The sequence below is a fragment of the Sciurus vulgaris genome (genome assembly GCF_902686455.1).
Source record: "Sciurus vulgaris genome assembly, chromosome: 16".
Lineage (NCBI taxonomy): Eukaryota > Metazoa > Chordata > Mammalia > Rodentia > Sciuridae > Sciurus > Sciurus vulgaris.
The window spans coordinates 59,249,555-59,272,339 of record NC_136477.1 but is presented as its reverse complement, the minus strand read 5'-3'; the positions used below and the strand labels follow the sequence as shown (position 1 = coordinate 59,272,339).

At 51.2% G+C, this 22,785-nt stretch overlaps 1 protein-coding gene across 1 annotated transcript in view; it reads right to left on the bottom strand.

Moving 5' to 3' along the window:
• Nucleotides 1-1,772: 1,772 nt before the first annotated feature.
• ATXN7 (ataxin 7) overlaps nt 1,773-22,785 on the bottom strand; it is an 86,652-nt gene continuing 65,639 nt past the window's right edge. The window contains 17 exon segments of the mRNA XM_079114477.1: nt 1,773-2,215; nt 3,667-3,733; nt 4,429-4,676; nt 4,679-4,754; nt 4,756-5,416; nt 9,418-9,539; nt 9,864-9,866; nt 9,868-9,904; nt 9,906-10,027; nt 10,029-10,065; nt 11,407-11,426; nt 11,429-11,497; nt 11,499-11,598; nt 11,600-11,673; nt 16,511-16,593; nt 17,284-17,543; nt 19,395-19,647. Of these exon segments, the coding sequence (XP_078970603.1) occupies nt 2,106-2,215; nt 3,667-3,733; nt 4,429-4,676; nt 4,679-4,754; nt 4,756-5,416; nt 9,418-9,539; nt 9,864-9,866; nt 9,868-9,904; nt 9,906-10,027; nt 10,029-10,065; nt 11,407-11,426; nt 11,429-11,497; nt 11,499-11,598; nt 11,600-11,673; nt 16,511-16,593; nt 17,284-17,543; nt 19,395-19,647 (2,342 nt within the window). The 3' untranslated portion in view covers nt 1,773-2,105.

Here is a 22,785-nt window from a genome sequence, read left to right as displayed (position 1 = left end):
TGTTTGTGGCAGGCAGAATCCCAAATGGCTAATTTCCTAATCCCGATGCTGTGTGTGTTACCGGGAGACATAGTGAAATTCAATTAAAATCTCAGTCTAAGAAATCAAATCGTCAACACTCACTAATCTAAGTATCTACAATATTCTGAATCAACTTGCTATCGTGGATCCTATTCACATCTTTTGGAACAACATGATCTGTCTATAAATTCCATTGCTAAAAGCAACTTAATTCATAACCATCAAGTCCCCTTGGCTCTGAAAATAAATTCTACCCATACCCCATTGCACTTGTCACCAAGGAACTGACCAGATACCTTCCGACGCCCTCTCGCCTCCTCTCCCTCCCGTCCCGGGATGGAACAACCAGGCTGATTCCTTCCAACTACAACCAAACTGGCCCGTCCGTCTCTCCTCGCTAGCTCTCCTATAATAGTATCATTTTAAAAACATTTACTGATTGATTGCATAATAAGTGAACGAGATACTGTTCTCCCCTTCCTTTAAAAAAAATCAATATTTTACATCAATTTATAGCTAAAGTATCTGCATAAAGTCTTTGTTTTCTTACATAATAAGATAATTCTGTAGCGATTCACATTATTAGGCTGGTAACCAAGTATTTATTCATTTTACCTGTTGTTGACTTGAAATTCCCTGAAACTGAAGTTGTCACCCAAGAATCAGAGGGAAAAAGTGGCTGCTCTGACTGGCTCTGATCATCAGATCAGAGCCGAGGAAAGGTCACCCTGTGTCCGGGACCGCTCTGTGTTCTTAGGGAGAGGGCCTTGGCTCTGGTTCATGGAGCGGTGGCGCTGTGACCACCAGTGAAAAGGGCCCACTAGTTCTCCGACTCCAGCGACGGCCTCATGGGCAATGCTGTCTCACTATAGTAAGCTTCCTTTTGGGGTGGGTACTACAGAAAATACCCTGGAGGGCTCCAAAGGCCTCAGGAAGATGACAGCATTAACCCAAGGAAGGAGGGCACGTCGAGGAAACACGACGTGCCCACAGGACCCCCTGAACGGAAATTGCACGCACACTCTTCCTCCACCTGTCTGGGGCTCTGCTCCCTGGCCACCTGCATCCAGAGGATCGTCTGCAGTCCTAGGGGAGAGGGACACAGCCATGCCGGGAGCAGTGGATGCGAAATGAGGCTTAGTCCCAGGACAGTACCCGCAGAGAAAATGGGGGCGATCCCTCAGAAGTACATCCTAATGATTTCACTTTAAAAAGGCAATTCTTAGAAAACAGATGGGGTAGGACCATCAGCCCCAACCTGACAGACTGTTTTCACATGAAACTTATAAGAAAATCGCATCTCTTTGGAAATCTTGGAAAAAGATGACTTTTTTCCCATTTTGATTTTACCTTTCCCAACCCCACCCCCATTTGGTTTTCCATTATCAGAACTAGTTTGCATTTTCTTTTTCTTTTTTAAAAAATCACATAGAATTGCTTCTGTACCATGAAAAGTAAGCCTCCAGTAGGGTTTATACTTGCTGTTGGGTCATCAATGACTTCAAACCATTTTGTAAGTTCGAAATTTTCACACAGCTTCTTATCCCAAATTACTTGCAAACGCTGGGCTATGGAGGGTCATGACGCCTGGGTGCCAGCGACCGTATGCTAGTCCTGGAACATCACTATGGAACCTAAAGCCAGATTCCTTTCTGCAGAGGGGCACTCAGGGCACAGCTTCTCTCCTGGAGAGCAGAGCCTCCACTCTCCAGTTAAGGTGCCTACCTGCTGGAGACTGACCTCCAGAAGACGGTGTTTAAAAAAAAAAAAAGAGACACCGGCAGGGAGAGGGAGGAGGGAGAAAAGTCTACAGTAACGCTCTTGCCAAAACATTTTTTGCCCACCAATCTACTCGAAGAGTGGCTCCATGATATACTGCAAGTTAAAAAACAAAACAAAAACTTCTCACAGATTGGTAGCAAGCAGTCCAGACCACTTTAACACTGATAAAAGCAATCCGGTGGCTGAACTCGATCCAGTGTCCTTTATGAGTACTCACTGCCACAGACACAGCTTCAGGGAGATCTCACGCAAACAGCAGGCTGGCGGGTTACCCTTGAGGCCCACAGGAGGTGGGAAGAGACTCAAAGGCATCGTGGAGTCCAGAGTGCTGAGTGGAGGTGCAACTTGTCTTCAAAAGTGTCCGGGTTATTCCTCCCTGTGCTGTTCTCAGGTGTCAGGGGCGTGCCTTTGGCTTTCAAAACAGAGGGGGTGGGAAACGAGAGGTAAGTAAGTGTCTGGACACCGTGCCCCCTGATTCTAAACAAGAACATTGCACAGGCCACAGGCCACTAGTGTTCACTGGCTGCTGGGGCAATGAGCCACACAGCTGGCCTTAGCTCAGAAGCCTTTGCTGTCCCTGGGCATGACCACTGTCAAGGCCTACTCTCAGGAAACTGGCTAAAGGACAGAGGCCTGGGATTCCAGCCTAGAGAAAGGTTCTCATGTTTGTCTTTTGATTTTATTTTCTCATTTTGTCCTTAAAGGAATTCCAGGTGAACTGGGCCAGCACACAGGTGTGACAGCTCACGCCCAAGGCTGCCTGGGCCTGTGTGGGGCAGAGGGGCCTCTGGCCCTCCCAGGGCTGCTTGAGGCCTCGAGAGAGGCATGAACAGACCCAGGGAGTGTCCCCAAGGCTGCCAGCACATCCACCTCAGTCCTCTTCACAGGCAGTTTAGCACTGTTTTAAAATCAGCTCCACGAGAAGCAGCAGTCTGCAAGTTCCATTTTTCTAAGAGTGGCCATCTTTAAAGCGCTGTGGGTCATGGGTCCCTCTGAGACTCTCATGAATGCTACAGGGTCCCTCCTGCAGAGAAGTGAATGCAGAAATGACATTTCTTGGGGTTCACTCCTCTGATCTCCAGCCACGGGGCCCCTAGGATTCCTGCAGTATAAGGCAAGTATTCCGTGGCACAGAGCTAAGGCCTTCTCAAACACCAACTTCGGCTGAAAATGATTCTAAGAAAAGAGCCCGCAGTTAGATGGTCTGTGCCACGGTTTGTGGTAAGAGGTTATAAACTGGCAGGTTGTGAGCCAAGCCTGGCCAACAGATGGGTGGGCCACTCTAGATTTCAAAAATATTACATAGCTTTACAAAAATGGCCGAATTTCTATGCCAGTTCAGACTCGCAATTTCTCTTTGAAACGGGTTAGCGTGTCTGGGAGCAGCTGCTCCACTGAGGTGGGCCACCCTGCCTGCCACCGTGGGAGCACCAAGGTCCACACCCCCATCTAAATGAAGACCCAGTATGCTCAGGAATTTTCACCTGAGATGACAATACAACCCCTCCTGCCAGGGCCACAGTCCATGGGGACACTGCAGCCAGAAGGAGGGTTTAAGGGAGTGTCTCGTGCTGTCCTGCTCCTCATGAATGATGAGGAGGAGCCACAATCAGGAAGGGAAAGCAGTTCTCATCTGCCCAGGAGCCCCCCACCAGCTCAAGAGAGCCAGATGACACAAGTCCACGATTTAAGCGGCTACTTAAGTTCCCGGTGTTGGCCCCACGCCTCCAGTACGGCTCATCCCCCCAAATGCTGGAGGGAGTCGCGCAGTGAGAAGCACCTTGGCACTGATTGACAAAAGTCCTAGCCTGTCACCTAAGCTTGGAAGGCGAACAAGGGAGGAAAAACAAAGAAGAGCCTCACATTTTAAGTCAGGGCTCTGTGGCGCTGCGGCTGAGATTCCTGTTCGTAAGCAGGGTGAGGAGATATCCTGATGAATGAAATAACAAGAGGAGAGATGAGCTGGAAGTTAGCGCAAAGGAAGCTGGAAGAAACCGCTCCAGGAGAGGCAGAGTGGCCAGGGGACAGCAGTGCGGGGCGCGAGGTCATGGAGAAAGACAGTGCGAGAGAGTCGTGGTTAACTGGGAATCCGACGCCCCTCGCCACTCCGAGCAGACCCCCAGCTCCATTTCTTTCTGTTAAGCTGGGATGGGGTTCTAGTCCTCAGCGATGGCTACACTAACTCCTGGTTTTCTGCCCCCCTCTAAAACAGGGAGGAGAAAATACAGGGTGAAATTTAACCAGAGTATCTGAAACTGCTCCAGGTGACAAATATCACAAGCACTTCCTTTGGAAGTCTCCGAGCATCCCTCTCGGTCGGTCTGCCCTCAGCCTGGTTTTCTGCAGAGGGACATGCTGGAGGGCCTCCCTCGCTCTGGACAGGGCCGCTCCCGTCCGCCGTGGGGTCCAGCTCCAGCTTCACTCTGCCCTATCTGCTGACCGCACCCCATGGCGCCCTCCTTCAGGAGCACCTTCCACGGGCACCACAAGTTCAGCAGAGCAGCCTGTCGCAGCCCACAGGTCACCGCTCTTGCCTCTTAACATGACACCATGAGGCTGGACACGTTGATAGGCCGACCCACCCACCCCGGGGGACGCTGGGCCGCGCTGCAGTGCACACCCTACCTGGTGGAGGAGGGAATTGTTCGTCAGTCCTTGTGCCCCTGGGATGGTGCCTGCGTGCTTCATGTGGACGTTGTTCATGGCTGGCAGTTTGGCGACCTTGGTGGGTTTGCTGCCGCTGCCGCCGCCGCTGCCGGAGCCCGGGGAGCACTTCCTCTTCTTTCCTATGAGCCTGTCCAGGGGGCTGTGCGAGAGCGGGAAGCCGCCATGCAAGTTGACGGGCAGCTCGCTGGACTGGTGGACGAAGGGCCGAGGGAGAGCGTGGAGTCCCCGCTGTTCACCATCACGCTCATCCTCTTGATGGACTCTGCGGGGCTCCCACTCGGGGGGGCCCCTCCCTGACTGCTCGTGCCGGAGGCCCGCGCTGTGCGCTCTGTTCGCCACGCAGTCGAGGCCGATGCTGTGGGGAGTCGTCACCGCTGACGGGTAGGGAGGCCCGGGGCGAGCCACACAGTTCTTCCTAAAAGACTCCATGGAATGAGAAGAGGATGAGGAGGAGGAGGAGGAGGAGGACGAGGAGGAGGCGTGCGCCAACAGTGGGGAGCTGTTTTTGCGTTTCTTTCCTGAGCCGCCGCTGGCACTGCTACTGGCATTGTGACAGTCAGTGCTGTTACCAGAAGACTCCTTGGGCCTTAAAGATTTGCTGGATTTCAACTTCTGAGGTTTCCTGGACATGGGGGAGGAGGGGACTGAGGAGAGGCCAGAGGGCGTGGAAGGGGACGAGGACGAAGAGGACACTTGTCTGGACTGCATACTGCACACAGGATCCATCGCCCCGGAGGTGGCCGGCTGTGCATTCAGTGTGGTTCCATGAGCTGGTACCGATTTGCTAATTGGGGAAACACAGGTGGACGAGAGCAGTACTGGGGATGCAGAGACAGTGGCTGCAGCGAGATAGCTGATCCCACACTGTGACGTCGGCACAGAGTTTGTCCGGTGAGGAACACGTGCAGAGACGGGTGACGTGGTGCTGGGCACTGGTGGGATTTTCCTGAAAAAAGGAGAGGACAAGAGTGTGACACTGGCCAGAGCCACTTGTGGACGCTCGCAGACACCAAGCAATCCACCGCCAGCAGAGCAGTCACCCCGACACACAGCCAGGCCTGTCACTCGTCCTTCCAATTCTTCCACGCACTCCTGGGGCTCCAAGGATAACACACATGCGTGCCCCACCCGTCCTACTGCCTGGCTTCACACCGTCCACTCCCGTCTCCAGTCACCCATCTCTTGAGTATTCCATGACACAGGACCCTGTGTCCTCTGCTGCTCCACATCACCCTCTCTGCTTCAGCTCAGCATGGCTCTCAGGAGCTCCGTCCTGGGCGTCCATCCTGACTTGTGCTTACACGGACCTGTTCCCAGACTTTCTGAGACTGCAAGTCACTAGCTCCTTTGCAGATGGAGCAACTCACAGTTCATTTACCATGGGAGCCCTAGCCCTGGGATGCAGAAGGCACTCAGTAAACATGGAGGGGTTCTAGAAAGAATGAGGGGGAAAAGGAAGGGCATTGCCAGTTAACAGCAGCAGCTAGGTTGTAACTACTGGCCCAAACAATGCCCAAGGGATGCAGCCTTGAAATCTCAGGGTTGTTCAGTCACAGTGTGGTAACAACTTCTGGGTAAGCTGTGTTGGGGGTGGGGCTGTGCAGACAGGCAGACTAGGGAGGCCTTGCTTTTATTTTAGCTCAATTTTTTTAAATGTGATTGTACCAACATTTCCGTAAACCCCATGACAAAATTAAAGTAGGTGACAGCCTGGTGCAGTGGTGTGCAGCTGTAGTCCCAGTTGCCTGGAAGGCTAAGGTAGAAGTATCACTAGAGTCCTGGACTGTGGGATCAGCCGAGGCAACATAGCAAGAACCATCTCTTAAAAACCAAACAATAAAAACTGAGGGGACAGAAAAGAAGGGCCTGACTGGAGGACCAGGGTCACAACGGACCAAGTCCAGAGGCAGCCCTGGCTGGTGCCCTCCCACCCCTATTCTGTCTCCAAGATAGGGAGCTGCGCAGTGCTACCCAGATGCCTTTTAAACAGATTCTCAGTAATGGAATGCCCAGGGCAAGTGCTTGTACCTGCTTTAAAAACCCCATTCCAGAGTACAGCTCTGGCCTCCAGTCAGAGCTTCTCTTTTTTTTTTTTCTTTTTTTTTTTTTGCGGTGCTGGAGATTTGAACCAGGGCCTTGTGCTTGCAAGGCAAGCGCTCAACCAACTGAGCTATATCCCCAGCCCCAGTCAGAGCGTCTCAATTCTGGCCGCAAGCAAATCACCTGTAACGCTTAAGCCACACCGACACCCACACCCACTACGCCACCTCAGGGCAGTGGGCAGACAGCAATGGCTAGAAGGTTCCAGACTCTCCTACAGGACAAGCATCGGCACTACCAGAGGGAGCTGTTGGAAATGCCGAGTACCTGGGTCCTGGCCCAGAGGACATGGGCAGAACCTGGTACCCAGCAGGACCCCAGGTGATTCCGGGGTAAGGATAAATGAAGCCCGGGAACTGTAGTTTGCTGGGTGCAGTGACTTCTTGTGGCCACCAGGGGGCTCACTAGGCTGGGTTCTGAGGAACAGGCTGTCTGGAATGAAGTTCTGGGAAAAGGAAAGTCTTCCACTAGGGTGATGTGGTTCTCTCCAAGCAACTGCCACAGGTCCTCTAAAGAAGGTTCTTATGCAGTGCTTCATGGACCTTTCATATACAGCAGAAGCCAAGCAAGAATATGCAGTGATCTTGACTTGCGTTTGCACAAATCAGCTCTATAAAGGTGTGTAAGAACTAATAAAAATTGTGGGGTGGGTGGAAAATAGGAGGGCAGGGACAAGGGGACAGCCTTTTCACTGTGTATGCCTCCTCATATTCAATCTCTGTTTTAAAAGCCAAGTGAATGCATTCCCAATTCCCATGGTTAAAAACCAAACAAACACGCTTTGCGAGCTGCCCAGCGCCCCCTGAGGGATGTGAGCTGTGGTCCCACACAGAGAGAGGGCAGGTGGCCCGCAGCAAGCACGGGAGCTCAGGATGACTGTCTGGGCTAGGGCTGTGCTCAGAAGGGCTGGTTTACTTCTGAGCCTCCACAAACTGCAGGTGGCTGGGATCACTCAGTCCCACTGCCACTCACCCTCAAATTTACCCCAGTGACTAGCAAGTAAGGGGCCAAGAAGAGAGCTGCTCCAACAGAACTCTTCCTGGAGGGAAGTAGGATGGGACCAGGACACTGTGTCCCAGAGTGCCTCAAAGGAGCCACCTGGGAAGAGCAGAGCTCCCCACAGCCAATCTCAGGGGCTGCCCAGAAATCAGGCCCCGGGGGCTGGGAACCTGCTCCAAGCCTATGAGTCAGTTCTGAGCTGAGCCTCACGCCTGTCACTCTGCACTGACATTTAAGACCAGAGGTCACATCAGTAGAAAAGGACTGCGTATTCCTCCTAAGAGCAAGTGACAGGGCCTCCAACAGCAAAAAGCCCAAGTAGGCAGTGAGTCCACCGCATGACCCCTCCAGCATTTTCAAGAGTCCAGAGCACATTTTCAAGAGTCTGCGAAGGCAGGAGGAACCCAAAATGCCTGGCCCCAGCCTCCGGCCCTGCTGGGGCAAGCACAGCGGAGGGTCTCCACAGGCCCCGCTGCACCAAGACCCTCTGAGTAGTCTGGAGAAATGACACACTGAGCCCTCAGAGGTCCTGGGTGTGCCGAACCCAAAAAAACCACGATTCTGCCACTGGCTGCGGTGATTTTCTTCAGAAGGAAGCAAATGGGAAACGGGAAAGCAGAGCAGCATTGCTGCTCATGACCTGCTCTTCTAAGAGAGCGACGCGACGGCCTAGCCACAGCCACGGAGGTGCCAAGGTCTCTGACCGGCTTCTTCCAGCCTCACTACGAAACCAAGGCAGGGAGGCAAATGGACGCACTGGCAGAGCCCGTTCGGCAAGGCACTAGCCAATGATGCCCAAATGGTGGGTCCTGGATCCCAACGACTCCTTTAGCAAAGCTTTGTATATTCATCAAAGCAGACGCCACCGAACACCAGTTGCCCAAAATGGTTCCTCTAAGACAGGTTCCCAGGTCCAAAGAGCCCAGGAGACTCCACGTGCCTCGTGGAGTATACAGAGCACAGTGCTTGTTAAAGGCTCTGGGAAGTCCTGCAGGAATGAGAACGATTTTACCTCAGGAAAGGCTGGATTAGACCTTTCAGGCCAAGAACCCTCCATTCTTTAAAATCCCATTTGGGAAACACGCAAATACATAACACAAGATGTCTTTAGATGCAAATCTGAAGGCACAGCTCCTCTGTCTAAGGCCTCCAAGGACTTCCCACTGCAGGCAAAGCCACTGTCTGCTGGCCCTGCTGGTCTCTCAGGTCTCATCTGGCAGACGCTCATTACTATTATTTCTCAGTCTTCTGACTAGAGACCCTCACACACCTGGCTCCTCCTACCTGGACCCATTCCTCCCATGCCCCGTGGCTGCTCTGTGATCCATCCATCTCAGGTCAAGGGCCGCCTCTTCCCTGAACCCCCCAGGTCTGGTTTTTCCCCATCCTCTGTCTTTGGAAACCAAGTGCCTCTAGGTCCAAATTCTCACTCTATCACTAACCTGCCTTGTGACCTTGTATTTCAGTTTAATTTGCTAAAAAAACAGGGATCATCACAGTCACCTGCCAATGGAAAACACATATGTTCAACAAGTGCCCGGCGCACAGCAAGCTCCACGTGCCTCACCTCCCAGCCTCACCCTGACGACAAGCTGCCTACCCGTTTCGCTGCTGACTGATTTTGTCTCCCTCAACTCCCAACTAAACCATGATCTTGGCAAAGGGTCCGTCCTCCTGCCTTGAACCCTGGCACCCAGGGCAACATGTGGCCACCGAATGAGTGAGCACTGCGTGACCAGGTGCCTTCTCAGGGTGGCCAGGACCATGTTTTCATTTAGACAGTCGGCCACAGAGGCCATCTGGGAGACGTGCGGGGTGAGCTGCCCCCGGCCTCCGCCTCGCACTCACTTCCACAGCTGCGCGTTCAGATGCTTCTCCACCATGAGGTTGAGGGCGCAGCGGAGCCGATTCCACCTGGAGTCAAACACATAATACCCTCTTCCGATCTGCCGGCTCCCAAATGTGCAAAACTGAAAGAGAGAACACAGTGTGTGCTTGCCACCTCAGGTGCAGCCGTCGCCAGGTCTCCCTCTCCTTCAACGAAGGAGCTCATCGGGAAGACAGCCAACCCTGACACCAGAGGCCATGAAGCATGCGGTGACATGCCTGTCTGAGTGTCTGGGAAGAGGGAGGGCAGAAGATGCTCCCGACAGTGCTGGCCGCCTTGGGGCACCCTGCCCGCAGCTCACACCTGGCCATGTCCCACACCTCTGGCATGCCAAGGCCCTGGAACGCCCCCTGCAGCACCCTGTCCATGCCACATGGGAGGCTCGACGGGTGGGTGCAGAACTTACAGATTGCTGGCTGAGGATGGTGACCTGAATATGACAGTCCAGTTTTCAACAGACTCTTCTTTGTCATCGCCTTCGCCCTCCTCACTGGATAACCGAAAAGCTGGCTCAGTGGCAGGGCAGGGGAGGGTGTTGGAGGACTCATGGACTGAGGAGGGGTCAACGGGGGGCACTCCCACCTTGCTGAGCAGGGCAGCCTGGAGGCCTGGGGGCAGGAAGAGCAGCGCAGATCAGATCACACCCGGGATCCAGTCCCTCACTAGAGACAGCGTGCCCAGGCCACCTGAGGGCTGGGGCCCCACCAGTCCTGGCCAGGGAGCAGAACACCTCTCCCCTCACCTGCCTGCCTGCAGGGAGCCCAGTCGCCTGTCAGATGTGACGACTCCTCCCCAAAGAAGGGGAACACATGTGGGATCTAGGAGAACTAATCATTCCCTGTTCCTCTTCAATTTCAAATGGACTTAGGTTAAGGCAATAAATGAAATAGCCGGCCAGTGCTCACAACCACCCAGGAGGGATAGCACAGGTGGCATCCCCACTTTATGAGGGCACCCTGGAGCCCTGGTGATGCGGGCGGCACCGAGCGAAAAACTGCCTAGTGCTTCTGGAATCGTGCCTTTTTTTTTTTGTTTTTTTTTCCCTAATGGAAAACTTCAATATGAAGGTGGCCAAAGAAAGGACTTACTGAGGGGTCCTGACAGCTTGGGGAGCCCCCTTGGACTGCTCCTCCAGGGTGTTACTGAGAAACCACAGGGCTGTCGCTGGGAGGGGCTCCAGCACACACAGGGTCATGGTGAGGGAGGGCTGCACCCTTACGCAACAACTGCACGGACTGGACATGGGGGCAGAAGGCTGAACAGCAGCAGCAGCCCAGGCTGGCACCTGCCTGAGCAGAAGCCCTGCTGCCCATGGCCGAACCACCAGCATGGACGCTCCTCCTCCTCCCCGCCTCTGCCTTCTACCTGGAAATGGGGTCCAAGGTCCTTCAACTTCAACTTGGCTACACACACGAGCACACACACTCCCCAGGACGTCCCTCAGGTGTGTGGTGTGACAGGTTAAAACATGCTTCAGCCCACTGCTTATCATGCTGCTAAGTGCCTCCTCTACACTAGGACAACGTCCAGATGAGTAAACCAAGACCCATGCCGATGAATGGATGCTGTGGAGCCTCAGGCCTGGTGCCTGTCCCGTGGCTGTACTCTGCAAGAAGCCAAAGACCTATGGAAAACCACTGTCAAAGCCTGGTGAATTCTCCACCAGAAACCTGCCGGCAAGGACCAACTTCAGCCTGCCCTATGGGGATATGGAGACACCTGAGCTTGAGGAAGCACAGAGCAGATCATTCCAGCTCTACAGCGCTGCTTGTACCTGCAACTAAGAGAACCCTGGCTGGACTTCCTGATGGCCGGACACTGTTTTACTCTCGCGGTAAACCTCTCCATGTGAGCCCCCTGTATTTTCCCTTGCATGGTGCTACAGGGCTTTCCCAGTGTCCCCCGCCTGTCCCTGAGGGGCGTGCATGGGCAGGAGGGGCTTGGCTTACCTTGGAAGACTGGGGGGTGTGGAGGTTTAGGTTTGCTAGCTACGGAAGGCTTTGATTCGGAAGGAATCACTCCATGAGCGTTTTGATGAGGCCTCCTGCGACGATCTAGGAGGGGCGGGATGCGGGTCCCTGAGAGGCGGCGGTGGTGGCTGAGAGTCCGGATGGCGCATCGATTCCTTTTCCCTGGTTTGTTTTGTGCTCGGCTAATAACACATCAAATCGTTTTCTTCTACCCTGAACAGCCCTCCGCTGGGTTAAGGAATGTGTCTGAAGACCCAGGGAAAAAAAAAAAATACAGAAACTGAGGAATCACAATAACTTTGATATGTCACATGTCTCCAAAAGCCACTCTCTTTAAAAAGCAATCTGTACCATAAGCACAGTTGAAGACTGCTCAGCCTGTGATAAGATGAAAAAAAAATCCCAAGAGCAGGATCTTTCTTAGCTGGACTAAAGCACAAAGTCTAGACCCTAACTGGAGGAGACTCTGGGAATGCTACTTCCATCGGACTGAAGGAAACACATTAGCTGGGTCACCTGCTATGTAACTAGTGGCCAACAGGAGATGCAGGTGACAGGTACTCATGTTTTGTTACCGTGAGAGCGATTTATTTATGAGGCTCTTAACTCTGTTAAAAAGTCCCGCTTTCAACCATTTAAAACCCCACATGCTAACGAAGGGAAGAAACAGTGACCCATGAAACGCGCACTACAGTGTTCCCTTAGTAACCGCAGAGAGCCAGAGCTGAACGACTGCTTCCCTCTCCAACGAGAACGCCTGTGGAGGCAGCAGGTCGAGGCACTCTGAAGGCAACGACCACAGCTGCCGAGAAATCCCCGCACAGGAGGAGATGCCAGCAGCCATCCCTGTGAGCAGCAGGTCCCAGTTCAGAACTGGGAAAGGGGCGCCCTCGGGGAGGATGGCCAAGGGACGGCTGCTGCCTTTCAAAGGCATCAACCTGTGACTGAAGCACCTTGTAAAAATTTGTGCACTGAATGCTTTGATAATTACCAAAATTCTACAAATCTAAGGTCACGGAAGCCTAGCCCTGTTCCCAGCAGAAGACAAAGCTGTATGTGCAACTGTGAGGTGGCCACAGTTGGCAACTCTCGGGGGCAGTCAAATTCAATCACTGTGAAACGACTTTGCAGGTCAAAATTCATGAACTGCTAGGGTCTCGATCTGTAAACATGCAGGGGACACTAAGCCCAGGAAAGGATAAACCTTCGCTGACGACAGAGGCCCCTAGTCACATACCCATGAACAAAGTGACTTCACCTACATCTCCTCCTCTCACACTATAAAATACTGCAAGGGACACTTCCCAGCTTCCACACCCTACATGCTCTAGAAATGTGCTGCTCTGCGGCTGACAGAGCAGGTCGGGAAGAACTTGGGGGATTATACTTCAAACATCCATCTGAAATGCCACAACCCAACCTACCGCCTTACTAGACACACTGAAAACACGTCCACCCAAAAGCTGACCAGGCACGGATAAATGTGCTAAGCTTCTTTTTAAAAACTTTATCGTTCTCTAGTATGTAACATATCCACAGCAAAGTAACCTGAATGGGGAAAAGGAACTGTTTTTGTTCAGTGCTGTATCAGCACCTAGAACAGTGCCTGCTATTTAATAAATGCTTCAATCAAAAAGTATGTAAAAATAAGGGTCTTTGCTGGGCACAGTGGTCCATTCCCCTAATCCCAGGGGCTCGGGAGGCTGAGACCAGAGGATTGTAAGTTCAAAGCCAGCCTCAGCAACTTATCCAGGCCCTAAGCAACTTGGTGTCTCATGATAAAAAACAGAAACGGCTGGGGATGTGGCTCAGTGGTAAAGCACCCCCGGATTCAATCCCTGATACAAAAAAAAAAAAGGCCCTCCAACACATAGTGAAGGACTGAGTGACATACGCTGTCCCTGGTCCACTGGTCCACCTGCTGGCCTTTCCAGACACATGTACGCAGCGCTCCTCGTTTCTGAATGTTCTGTGCTGCTTAGCAAAGTCAAGTTGAGTGAAGAAAAGTAGGTAGACAATGCTGCCCAGCTCAGGCTGAGGGGCGGGCAGGATTTCTACTGGGCTCTGAAGAATGTTCCGGATACAGACCTGACAACGCCGCCTGCACCCCGACCACTAGAGCGCTTCAGGGGGCTGACGGAGCTGCACGGGGAAGACCGACACTCTAAGACCTCGGCTCCCCGCTCTGTGGTGTCGCCTGCCTCTTCCTCCTCCTCCTGTTCAGCTTCCAGGCCGCCTCTCCGGCTCTGGGGGCTGTGCTTGGCCTGCAGAGCCCACCTGTCTCCCCCGCCCCACCTCTCCCACGCCTCCCGCATGGACAGGTCAGTGTGACCCGGCCGGCTCTCACTGCGGCCCCTCTGCATTAAGGCAGCAGTGGACTCCACACTAGAGGCTCTCAGTCACCCCTCTTCATCTCTGGCCTTAGACTGAGCTCCACAAGGACAGCGGCACGCCTTGGCACACCTTGATCCTGTGAAGCCCCAGGCCCTCTGGGATCCAGAACAAGACCTGTGCTGGTGCGGGGATGGAATGCCAAGTGTCCTGGTGATGGAACGGACAAAGATGAAGGCCCGGTGGACATCGGGCAGGCTGTTAGGCAGATGAGGAGGGAGGAAGGGCAGGTGGATGACGGGGATGAGCGAAGGGAGCGAGCGGTAGCGACACGCCCTCTCCCGGTGAGACAGGCAGCAACTTAGGGCATTTGCGGGAGGGGCACACAGGCGTGCTCAGTCCTCCACAGTGAGGCGAGGAAAGGGAGAAGAGCTGACCAGAGGATGGCGGAAGGAAGTCAAGGCACCCTGTGCAAGGGCAGGCGGGCCCAGGGGCTGCGTTTCCTGCCAGCTCCATGCTGAATGCACAACAAGGCAGGCTGAAGAGGAAGACCAGAGTGAGGGCAGTCGCAGCACCAGGCCACCTGCATCAGCACCATGCTTACCAGAGCAGAAGAGGAGCACGCAGCCACTGAAAGAAGACAGCAGGAAATGCAGATCCAAAGTCAGGAGGCATGGGGAGAGGGGAGCAAAGCTCCTTGCAGATCTTTTGCCAATCCCACTTCTGGTGCTTGTCCAAAAGAAATGAACTGAAGACATACGAGCATGTCAATAAGTTCACCAGAGCACTATTTATAATACCTTGTCTGAACAGGGTAAAAGCCCATTGACAGATGAGTGGATGGAGAAAAAGGTAAATATGTCCTCAAAAAGGAGCTCCTGCCATTGCAGCAGCACAGATTGGGTTCCGGTGGGACATTCACAGAGAGAAATAAGAATAGTCACACGAACACAAACACAAACACTTTTCATGACTCCACTTACATGCGGTATGTGAACTAGCCAAATTCACAGAATCAAAGAATGGAACGATGGTTTCCAGGGGCCATGGGGAGAGGGAAATGGGGAATTACCAATGGAGCGGCATAAAGCTCCAGTTAAGCAAGACAAATGAGTGCAGGAACCTGCGGTACGACAATGATGCACCACACACTTAGCAATACTGCTAAAAGAGAGTGACGTCAAGGGTTCTCACAATGGAACAGAGTTCAAAAGAAAAAGAAAGAACACACTTCGGTTCACCATCAAGTTTCACAGCTAATTTAAAAAGAACATCCCGGGGCGAGAGATGTGCTCAGTGGCAGAGGCGCTTGCCTAGCATGTGTGAAGGGCCCTGTGTTCCATCCCCAGCGCAGCAAAAACAGAGCAAACAAACAAACAGAGCGGAACATCCTGGATAAAGAAAGCATCCTAGGCGACCACAGGCACCACCTCTGAGCCTCTGCTGCTGAGAGCCAGGCAGACAGGAAGAGGGAGAAGGAGCCGGCCAGCTAGAATCACGGTGTGGAGAGGGCTGGCTGCATTATTCCACAAATTCCCTTAGGTATAGCTTGAAACCATGACACAATTTCACACAGGTCATATGCTAGATTCAAAATGAAAGCACAGCACACTACAGTATGTGTTCAGTTAGTGGTCCCAGGAAAGGCACAAGCTATTTGTCCTGGGGCAGGAGTTTTTCATCACAGATCTGAGGACAGACTTGGGTAGGGTGTCCCATCAACCTGAGACAGAATGCAAAGTGTAGATGTGTACTTTTCCCATCCCTGGGAAGAAGGTCTATGGGTTTTGTTTTTTTTTTTTATTTTTTTTTAAATTAGGCATTTAAAGCATCCTTTCCCCAAAAATGGTTCAGAACCACTATTTAAGATAAAACGTACACACTGAAATTAAACTAGAAATTTAAATTAAGATCACCTGAAAGTAAAATTAAGAAATGGACCAACAATTTTATTATTTTTAGAAGAAACTTTTATGATTCCCTGCTTCCCTGAACAAAAAAATCTTAGATTATAACACATAAAAGCAGTGATTCTAATACTGCCTGAACTCCTGAAGTACAGCTGGGGACACTCAGACAAACACACTTCAAGAGAGAGGCTCGCTCGTGCGTGGATCCACGGAAGCCAGTCCAGGAGGGCAGCCCTTTCCCTCCAGCAAACACGCCCCTTCCTTAGTGGCACACTGGCGATTTGAAAGGAAAAAGAAGCCTTCGAAGACAGAGAAGATCATTTTCTCAGCTTATAAAAAATTAGATTACATTTGTAGCCTAGTACTTTTGAAAAACTAGAAAGTAAGACAATCTCAAAGTCACAGATTTTTAAAAAGCGGTTTCTTCAAGTGTGTACCATGGCGCACACATTTTAAGGAACTCATATATGTGCAAAGGAAACTTCTGGACTTGTAGTCTGTACATTGTAAACCACAACAGGGAGCAGCCTCTGGTTTCACATTTCTATGTAGAAATACTGAGTCTCCAAAAACAACAGACTGACCGGGAAAGGACGCTATTCCCCAGGACACAGAACTCACTGAAAACAAAATCTCTCTTGAGAGTACAATTCCCATCACGTGCTCTGCCCTTTGCCAACTTGAACTCTTTCCTTGGAACCAAGTTATGTCCTCATTGACACAACCCAGGACAGTTCACAGAGCGTCAGCTCCCCTGGGCCTGAGAGACTGAGGGACAGCGTGGCCCTCTCTGGCCCAGCGATCACCAGAGGCATCAGCTCTGCCTGCAGGAAGCCACCTACCTTGCACGTCAAAGACCTGGTGCAGGGCTTCTTGGTGTCGAGATCAATGACCCCACAGTGGATGTCAGGATCAAACTCTCTTTCTGTCGAAAGCACACAGACATTAATATTGGCTCGCGAAATACCCCTTCATTTATTTTATAAATTAGAAAACAGGAGACATCTCAAGATGGAAAAATTATAGCTGGAATGAAATCCACTATGTTGATACACACAAAGACATGTGAGCACCACGTAGCAGCAGCATCACTAACGTACCACGACTGTATGAGATCACAGAAAAGAGACTGTTACCCAGCATCACCAAGTTACAGCACTCAGAAGCACCACTAGAAAGCTGTCACTTCACCCACATGCGCACACACCCTGTGCGTGTGTATATGCGTGCACACTTGCAAGTGGCACTTTAAAAGCAAGAGTGAGCTGGGCGTGGTGGCACATGCCTGTAATTCCAGAGATACGGGAGGCTGAGGTAGGAGGATTACAAGTTCAAAGCCAGCCTCAGCAACTCAGCCAGGACCTAAGCAACTCAGTGAGACCCTGTCTTGAAATAAAAAACAAAAAGGGCTGGGGATGTGGCTCAGTGGTTAAGCACCCCTGGGTTCAATCCCTGGTACAAAAAAAAAAAAAAAGCAAGAGCAAGAGGACACACATGCTGCCTAGGGGACTTCCTTCTAGGGCTGAGGTGACCAGTAGTACCTGCAGTAGTTCCCAGGGTCCCTGTGAGTGCCCGTTTGATACACACAAACACTACTGAGAGCGTGGGAAGTTACCTGATAATCTCTTATTTAAAAATTTCCTGTTATTGGAACTGTCTTCGGATTTCTTTTCCAGAGCAGGTGCTGCAGGAAGCCCTTTGCCATTCAGAATCTGTCCAGGTGAAGGCAAGGTTGGCTTTGGTATTGAGGGGCAGTTAAGGCCAGGCTTGACTGAGGAACTCACAGTAGCAGGACAGGTCGGCCCCACCGCAGGTTTCAGTAGTGTGCCATCCATCTTCGGATGGATCTTCTCCACTTTCACAGACGGCGTCATGCTGCAGGAGGAGGAAGCGAGAGAACACAGCCTGAGTGAAGGCAGCCCCAGGGGGAGGAGGCAGAGCCAGGGTCGGCCGAGCCCTGCACAGCACCAGCCCACAGAAGGCACCTTTAGAACTTTGTAAGAACTCCCCAGAAAACCCAGTAACATTCACTCTCATCCAGTCCATAAGCCCTTCTGGAGAGGCAAAAGGCCCAGAGAACCTATCTGTTATCATTTCAGAAAAATTTTACACATGGTCCTATAAGAGACTTGGTTCCAACACCCAATGCAAATTCTGCAAGAAGGAAAACATGACAAGGTCTAAAAGGACCAAAGTCCATGTGCAGAGCCCTTAGAGAATATCTTGGGTCACTAAAGGTTTATGAGGACTCAAACACAATGCCAAGCACACATGCCTATCAACACAGCGCCAAGACAAGGTTCCCTGCTTCTGTCATCGATTAACATTGGATGTGCGAGTTCTCCACTTCCCGACGGGAGGTTTCCATGGCAGGGGCGTTAGAGCACAGGCCCCTGGGGTGAGGCTGGTGGGCACTGAGGGCCTGTCCCACGATAGAGCCCTGGCTACTCCTGCAATCTCATCAACACTGCCACCTTCCTTGGTGACACTGGTGATGCTGAAGAACTAACAGCTGGCCGGCCCCTCTGAAGCCCCAGCTCCACGTGAAGAACTCTGCAGTGGGTCGGTGCTCCAACAGCTGTTAAGCTGGCAAGTGACTTGGGCATGGCACCGCATTTTCTCTGGCTTTCAGACAGCTCCAGACAAGCTTGCTGTACTGGACTTGTGACAGAGGAGCAGGGGCTGGGGGCTTAGCAACCAGGACAAAGAGCCCCAAACAGCTACACCTGGAACAGCCTGAGAGTAGCAGAGATCCTGCAAGATGTGGCCTCTCCTGGCTGGCGAGGTCCTCGAGCAGTAGCAGGTGTTAGGTCCTGTCCTGCGATTAACCAAGTTATCAGGCCTTGGGACTGAGCTGGGTGGCATACCCTGCAAAGGGAGCCATGCCAGGGGAAAGCCACCCGCCACTAGGCTGGGGGGTGCCACGACCAAGCGCGATGTGTTTCTATGGGAGTGCACAGCTGCTCCTTCACGTGACCTCAAGAGGCCTGCCAACTTCCAGATCCACCCTGGAGATATGCCAGAGCCCTGCCAGGCCAGTGCGAATCTCTTTCAGTCTTCCTGCGTCACTGCTGTGACGTGAACCCAAAGTTGGGGGAGGAAGCACCGCTTCCTGGTTTGCTTTGCAGGCCCCAGAAAATGCTGGAGCAGCATCTGGGAATCTCATCACCTTTTATCTCTACTATTATCAACCGCTGTGGCAGGAAAGCCAGCACCCATTCATTAACGGTCTCCTAGGGGCCAGAGACAGTGCTGTGCTTGACAGATATTAACTAGAATCCCTTGGTGCCTGGAGGCTGTTACTCTTAGATGCTGAAATAGTGCCTTGCACACAGTTCTCAAGGAGGAAGTGACAGAGCAGGATGTGAGAAGACCTTGGGTCTTCTCAGACAAGGCCCTCAAGTTCAGCTTCTTCCTCCTTAAGTGGAACATGGGGATAACAATTGGAACCATTCTGCTAAGATGCTGGGGTCATTAAATGACATAGTACATGGAGCTGCTTCAGTACCTGGGACACGTAAAGGATCAACGAGTAAGCGCCATCGTCATTATTATTGCTATCACTACTCTGAAAGTCTCCTAAGGCACAATGGGGAACAAAAGGGCCAGCCACACATAGCTGAATGCCCCCTGCGTGGCCGGTCCCATGGCTTCTGGGGCCTCATACCACTGCACACAGGCACCCCTGCAGCAGGACGGGTCAGAAGCCCTCAGGGCCATACTCACATTCTACCGTGGGGGACTCTACTTGGCTGGAGGGGATGCATTGGCCTGGTGTTCCCCCTGAGCTGCAGTTTCTCTTTGGGCAATTTCAATGACTTGGAGCTTGAGGAGGACGTGCTGAGAACCCCTCCGCTGGAAGAACGGCTGCTTCCACTTGCACTGCCTCCTTTGCTTTTGGACAGAGAAGGGAAGAAGGAAAATACTGAAGGGGGAGGAACGGCCATAGAAGGCTTGCTGGATGAGCTATGTCTTCTTTCTGGAAAGAAAACAGAAGGAAAAAAAAAAAAGACACCATGTTTCAGGCAAATCTCACATGGAACGGGAAGAGTCCCCTGAAATCAACACGTTTAGGTTAAAATATGAGCCATGGAGTCAAAATATGCTAAGCACAGCAGCTTTCAGAAAGGGCTTATCTAGGCCCCACACTTACTTAGCGTTCTAGGAACCAGCCCTCCTGCTGCCAAAGCATCTCGGCATAGAGGTTTATACACCCATTAGAAATCAAACACCCATCCTAAGCAGGCATACTGCCTTTTGGGTTTTCTATGCTGGAAATGAACCTCATTGGCTCCAACCTGGATTCAGGGAGAGGCAAATTCTTCACCCAACTTCAGAGCTCTAGTAATTGACACTGCATGGAATTCTTTCCTCCTTTGCAGCCTAGCACCTCTCTGATTTTCAAAATAGCAGAATCTTCAGAAACAAGTTGTACCTTTTTTCTCCCCGTCACTACCCACCAGCATATGACACCAAATAAGCACCAAATAAAGATGTTTCTAGGATTATCTTATTGTTCCTTAAGAATCTGTGTGGAAATTTTCCAGTGAATCATTTCACTCCCCCTGCTTTTAAATAATCTCACTTGACTACAGATGGCATAGCTCCGGTTCACACCACTAGGATGCCAAAGGCGCAAGACGAAAATACCATAAATAGCTAGGCATGTTTTTTTAAACCAGGAAGTAATTCACAGTTAAGTACAGACTACAAAAGTTGAACCAAGAATAAATTTATCTGTGGGACAATCAAATTTTTTCAGAGTAAGGCCTAATCAAGAGCTGCTGATAAATGTTACCAATGAAAACAGATTAATTATTTGGTAAATTCATTTACTGGAGACCCCTGTGTGATGGCTGCTTGGTGGAAGTCTTTGATTAAACTCTAAATTTAAAATAACACAGTTGCCTGACTCAGCTTCCAAATGTCTGCGACCCCACACTGACTTGTCACGACGGGAGCTGTGTGAGGACCTGACACGTGGCAGCATGCTGGGACGAGGACTACGAGAAGTACTTAAATGGCTTGTTTCCAAAGGCCATCACAGGAGCCCAGAGCCTCCTGGAAGGACAGTCTGGCAATGCTTAAAAGGTTCTCGAGTGCCTGCTCCTCACCAGGACAGACATATACCATCTACAAATTCAAATGACCAAATCGACCACAGGAAGGCGCTACTCCAGTTGGAAAGGCTTAACTGACGGTGATTCGGAAACGCCCCTTGCTGAGCAGGCCAGATCAAAGTGTGTAAGGAAGGAAAACCTGAAGGGACTACGCCAAATTTGGTGTCTGAGGTGCGTTTGTCCTCATCTGTTTTGTTTGAAATTTAGGTTGTTTTTTTTTTTTTCCTGTGATTCCGAAACGCTCAGAACATATTTCCAAGCTTCAGCATTTGTCAGCCACGACCATAAACACATTTATAGCTTTGCCATGTGCCTGGGATGGACTGAGCCTCCCTCGGCCTCCTCTCTCATCTTCCTCTGTAAGGCAGGCCACAGAACAGGCCTCCAGCTGACATCTGTAAGACTCATACAGCTTTCCTTGTGCAAGGAGTGATTTCCAAACAGCCCTGACAGTGCTTCTCAACCTAGGCCACACACTGGAATGACCCACGGAGCTTGCCTGCATCCCTCCCTCGAGGACTGTGACTTAATTGGTTTGGGGTGTGGCCTGGGCATCTGGACTTGGACAAGCTTCCCCCAGTGAGTCTCCTGTGCAGCCAAGGTTGGACGCCTCCCCTGGATGAGGCTGTTGCCTTGAGAATGATTAACCGTGGCTGAGCAAGTCCACATCTCACAGCTGGGGAACCCCGGGCACACAGCACTACACACACGGGCCTGCCGCTACTCGTTCTTAACTAGTGCTTTCCAAATTGCCATCCCCTGCAAACTGTTTGCATCATTCTTAGCAAAGGCATGTAAAAATACTATTTGTTTTTACTCAACAGACTTATTTTCAACACTATCATTCCCGCCTCCTTTGCCTAATTCTATCCTATTTCTCACGGAGGCATTCTTGGTATCTTGGACCAAGTCTTGAAGTCTACATATAGGACTTCAGAATGGTTAACAGGCCTGGTCCCCACCACTGAGTCACCAGTAGCGCTGCCCCAGACCGCTTGAACCCTACTCCCACTATTCCAGATGGGCTCCAAAGTAAAACAGAGTACCTCCACCCTTGGCTGAGCTGTTCCTCAAGGCAAGGTATCCATGAAACGACAGGTTTAACCCACTTGTTATGTTTTTCTGATAAACACTAAAATAACAATATTAAAATTAAAATATCCACCCATGGTTATCCACGAAAAGCAACTTGACTACTGTTACCTTGGGCAATAGTGTGTCTGTGGCACAAAGAGGGGCTAACCCCTGGTAGAAATTGGGCTTATCAGTTTTATTCCTTGGGTATCAGAGTTCTTAGACAGGTGTCTCAGGGCAAATGAACACAGTCCTTGATCTGTAGTGGTCTAATTTATAATTTCTCAACTTAGGGTGGTACAAAAGTGATATGTATTCAGGAAAACTATACTTGGAAATGTGAACTTTTACCTTTCCTTAGGCTATACACAGTACAATCAGGATGATGCCGGGCAGCGGCAGATAGCCCCAGCTCCCCATGCGCCTGATCACGAAGGGGATGAACCCGTACTCTTGTGTGCTGTGTGGCTAACCAAGATGCTTGGGAGATTAGGCATATTAATACTTTTTATTTATTTATTTTTTTGATACCAGGAATTGAACCCAGGGGTGCTTACCCACTGAGCCACATTCCCAGCCCTTTTTAATACTTTATTTAGAGACAGGGTCTCACTGAGTTGCTTAGCGCCTCGCTAAGTTGCTGAGGCTGGCTTTGAATTCATGATCCTCCTTCCTCAGCCTCCCGAGCGCGATAGTAATACATTCCTTTAAAAAAAAAAAAAAAAAAAAAGATTTTGCAACATTTTTTATAATCTTATTTATTTTTTAATGTGGTGCTGAGGATCAAACCCAGTGCCTTGCATGAGCTAGGCAAGCACTCTACCACTGAGCCACAACTCCAGCCCAATACATTCTTGATTTAGAGTCTTTCCAACGCACCGTGGGCTTGTTGGGATGTGGCCCTATCATCAGTTGAGTAGCAT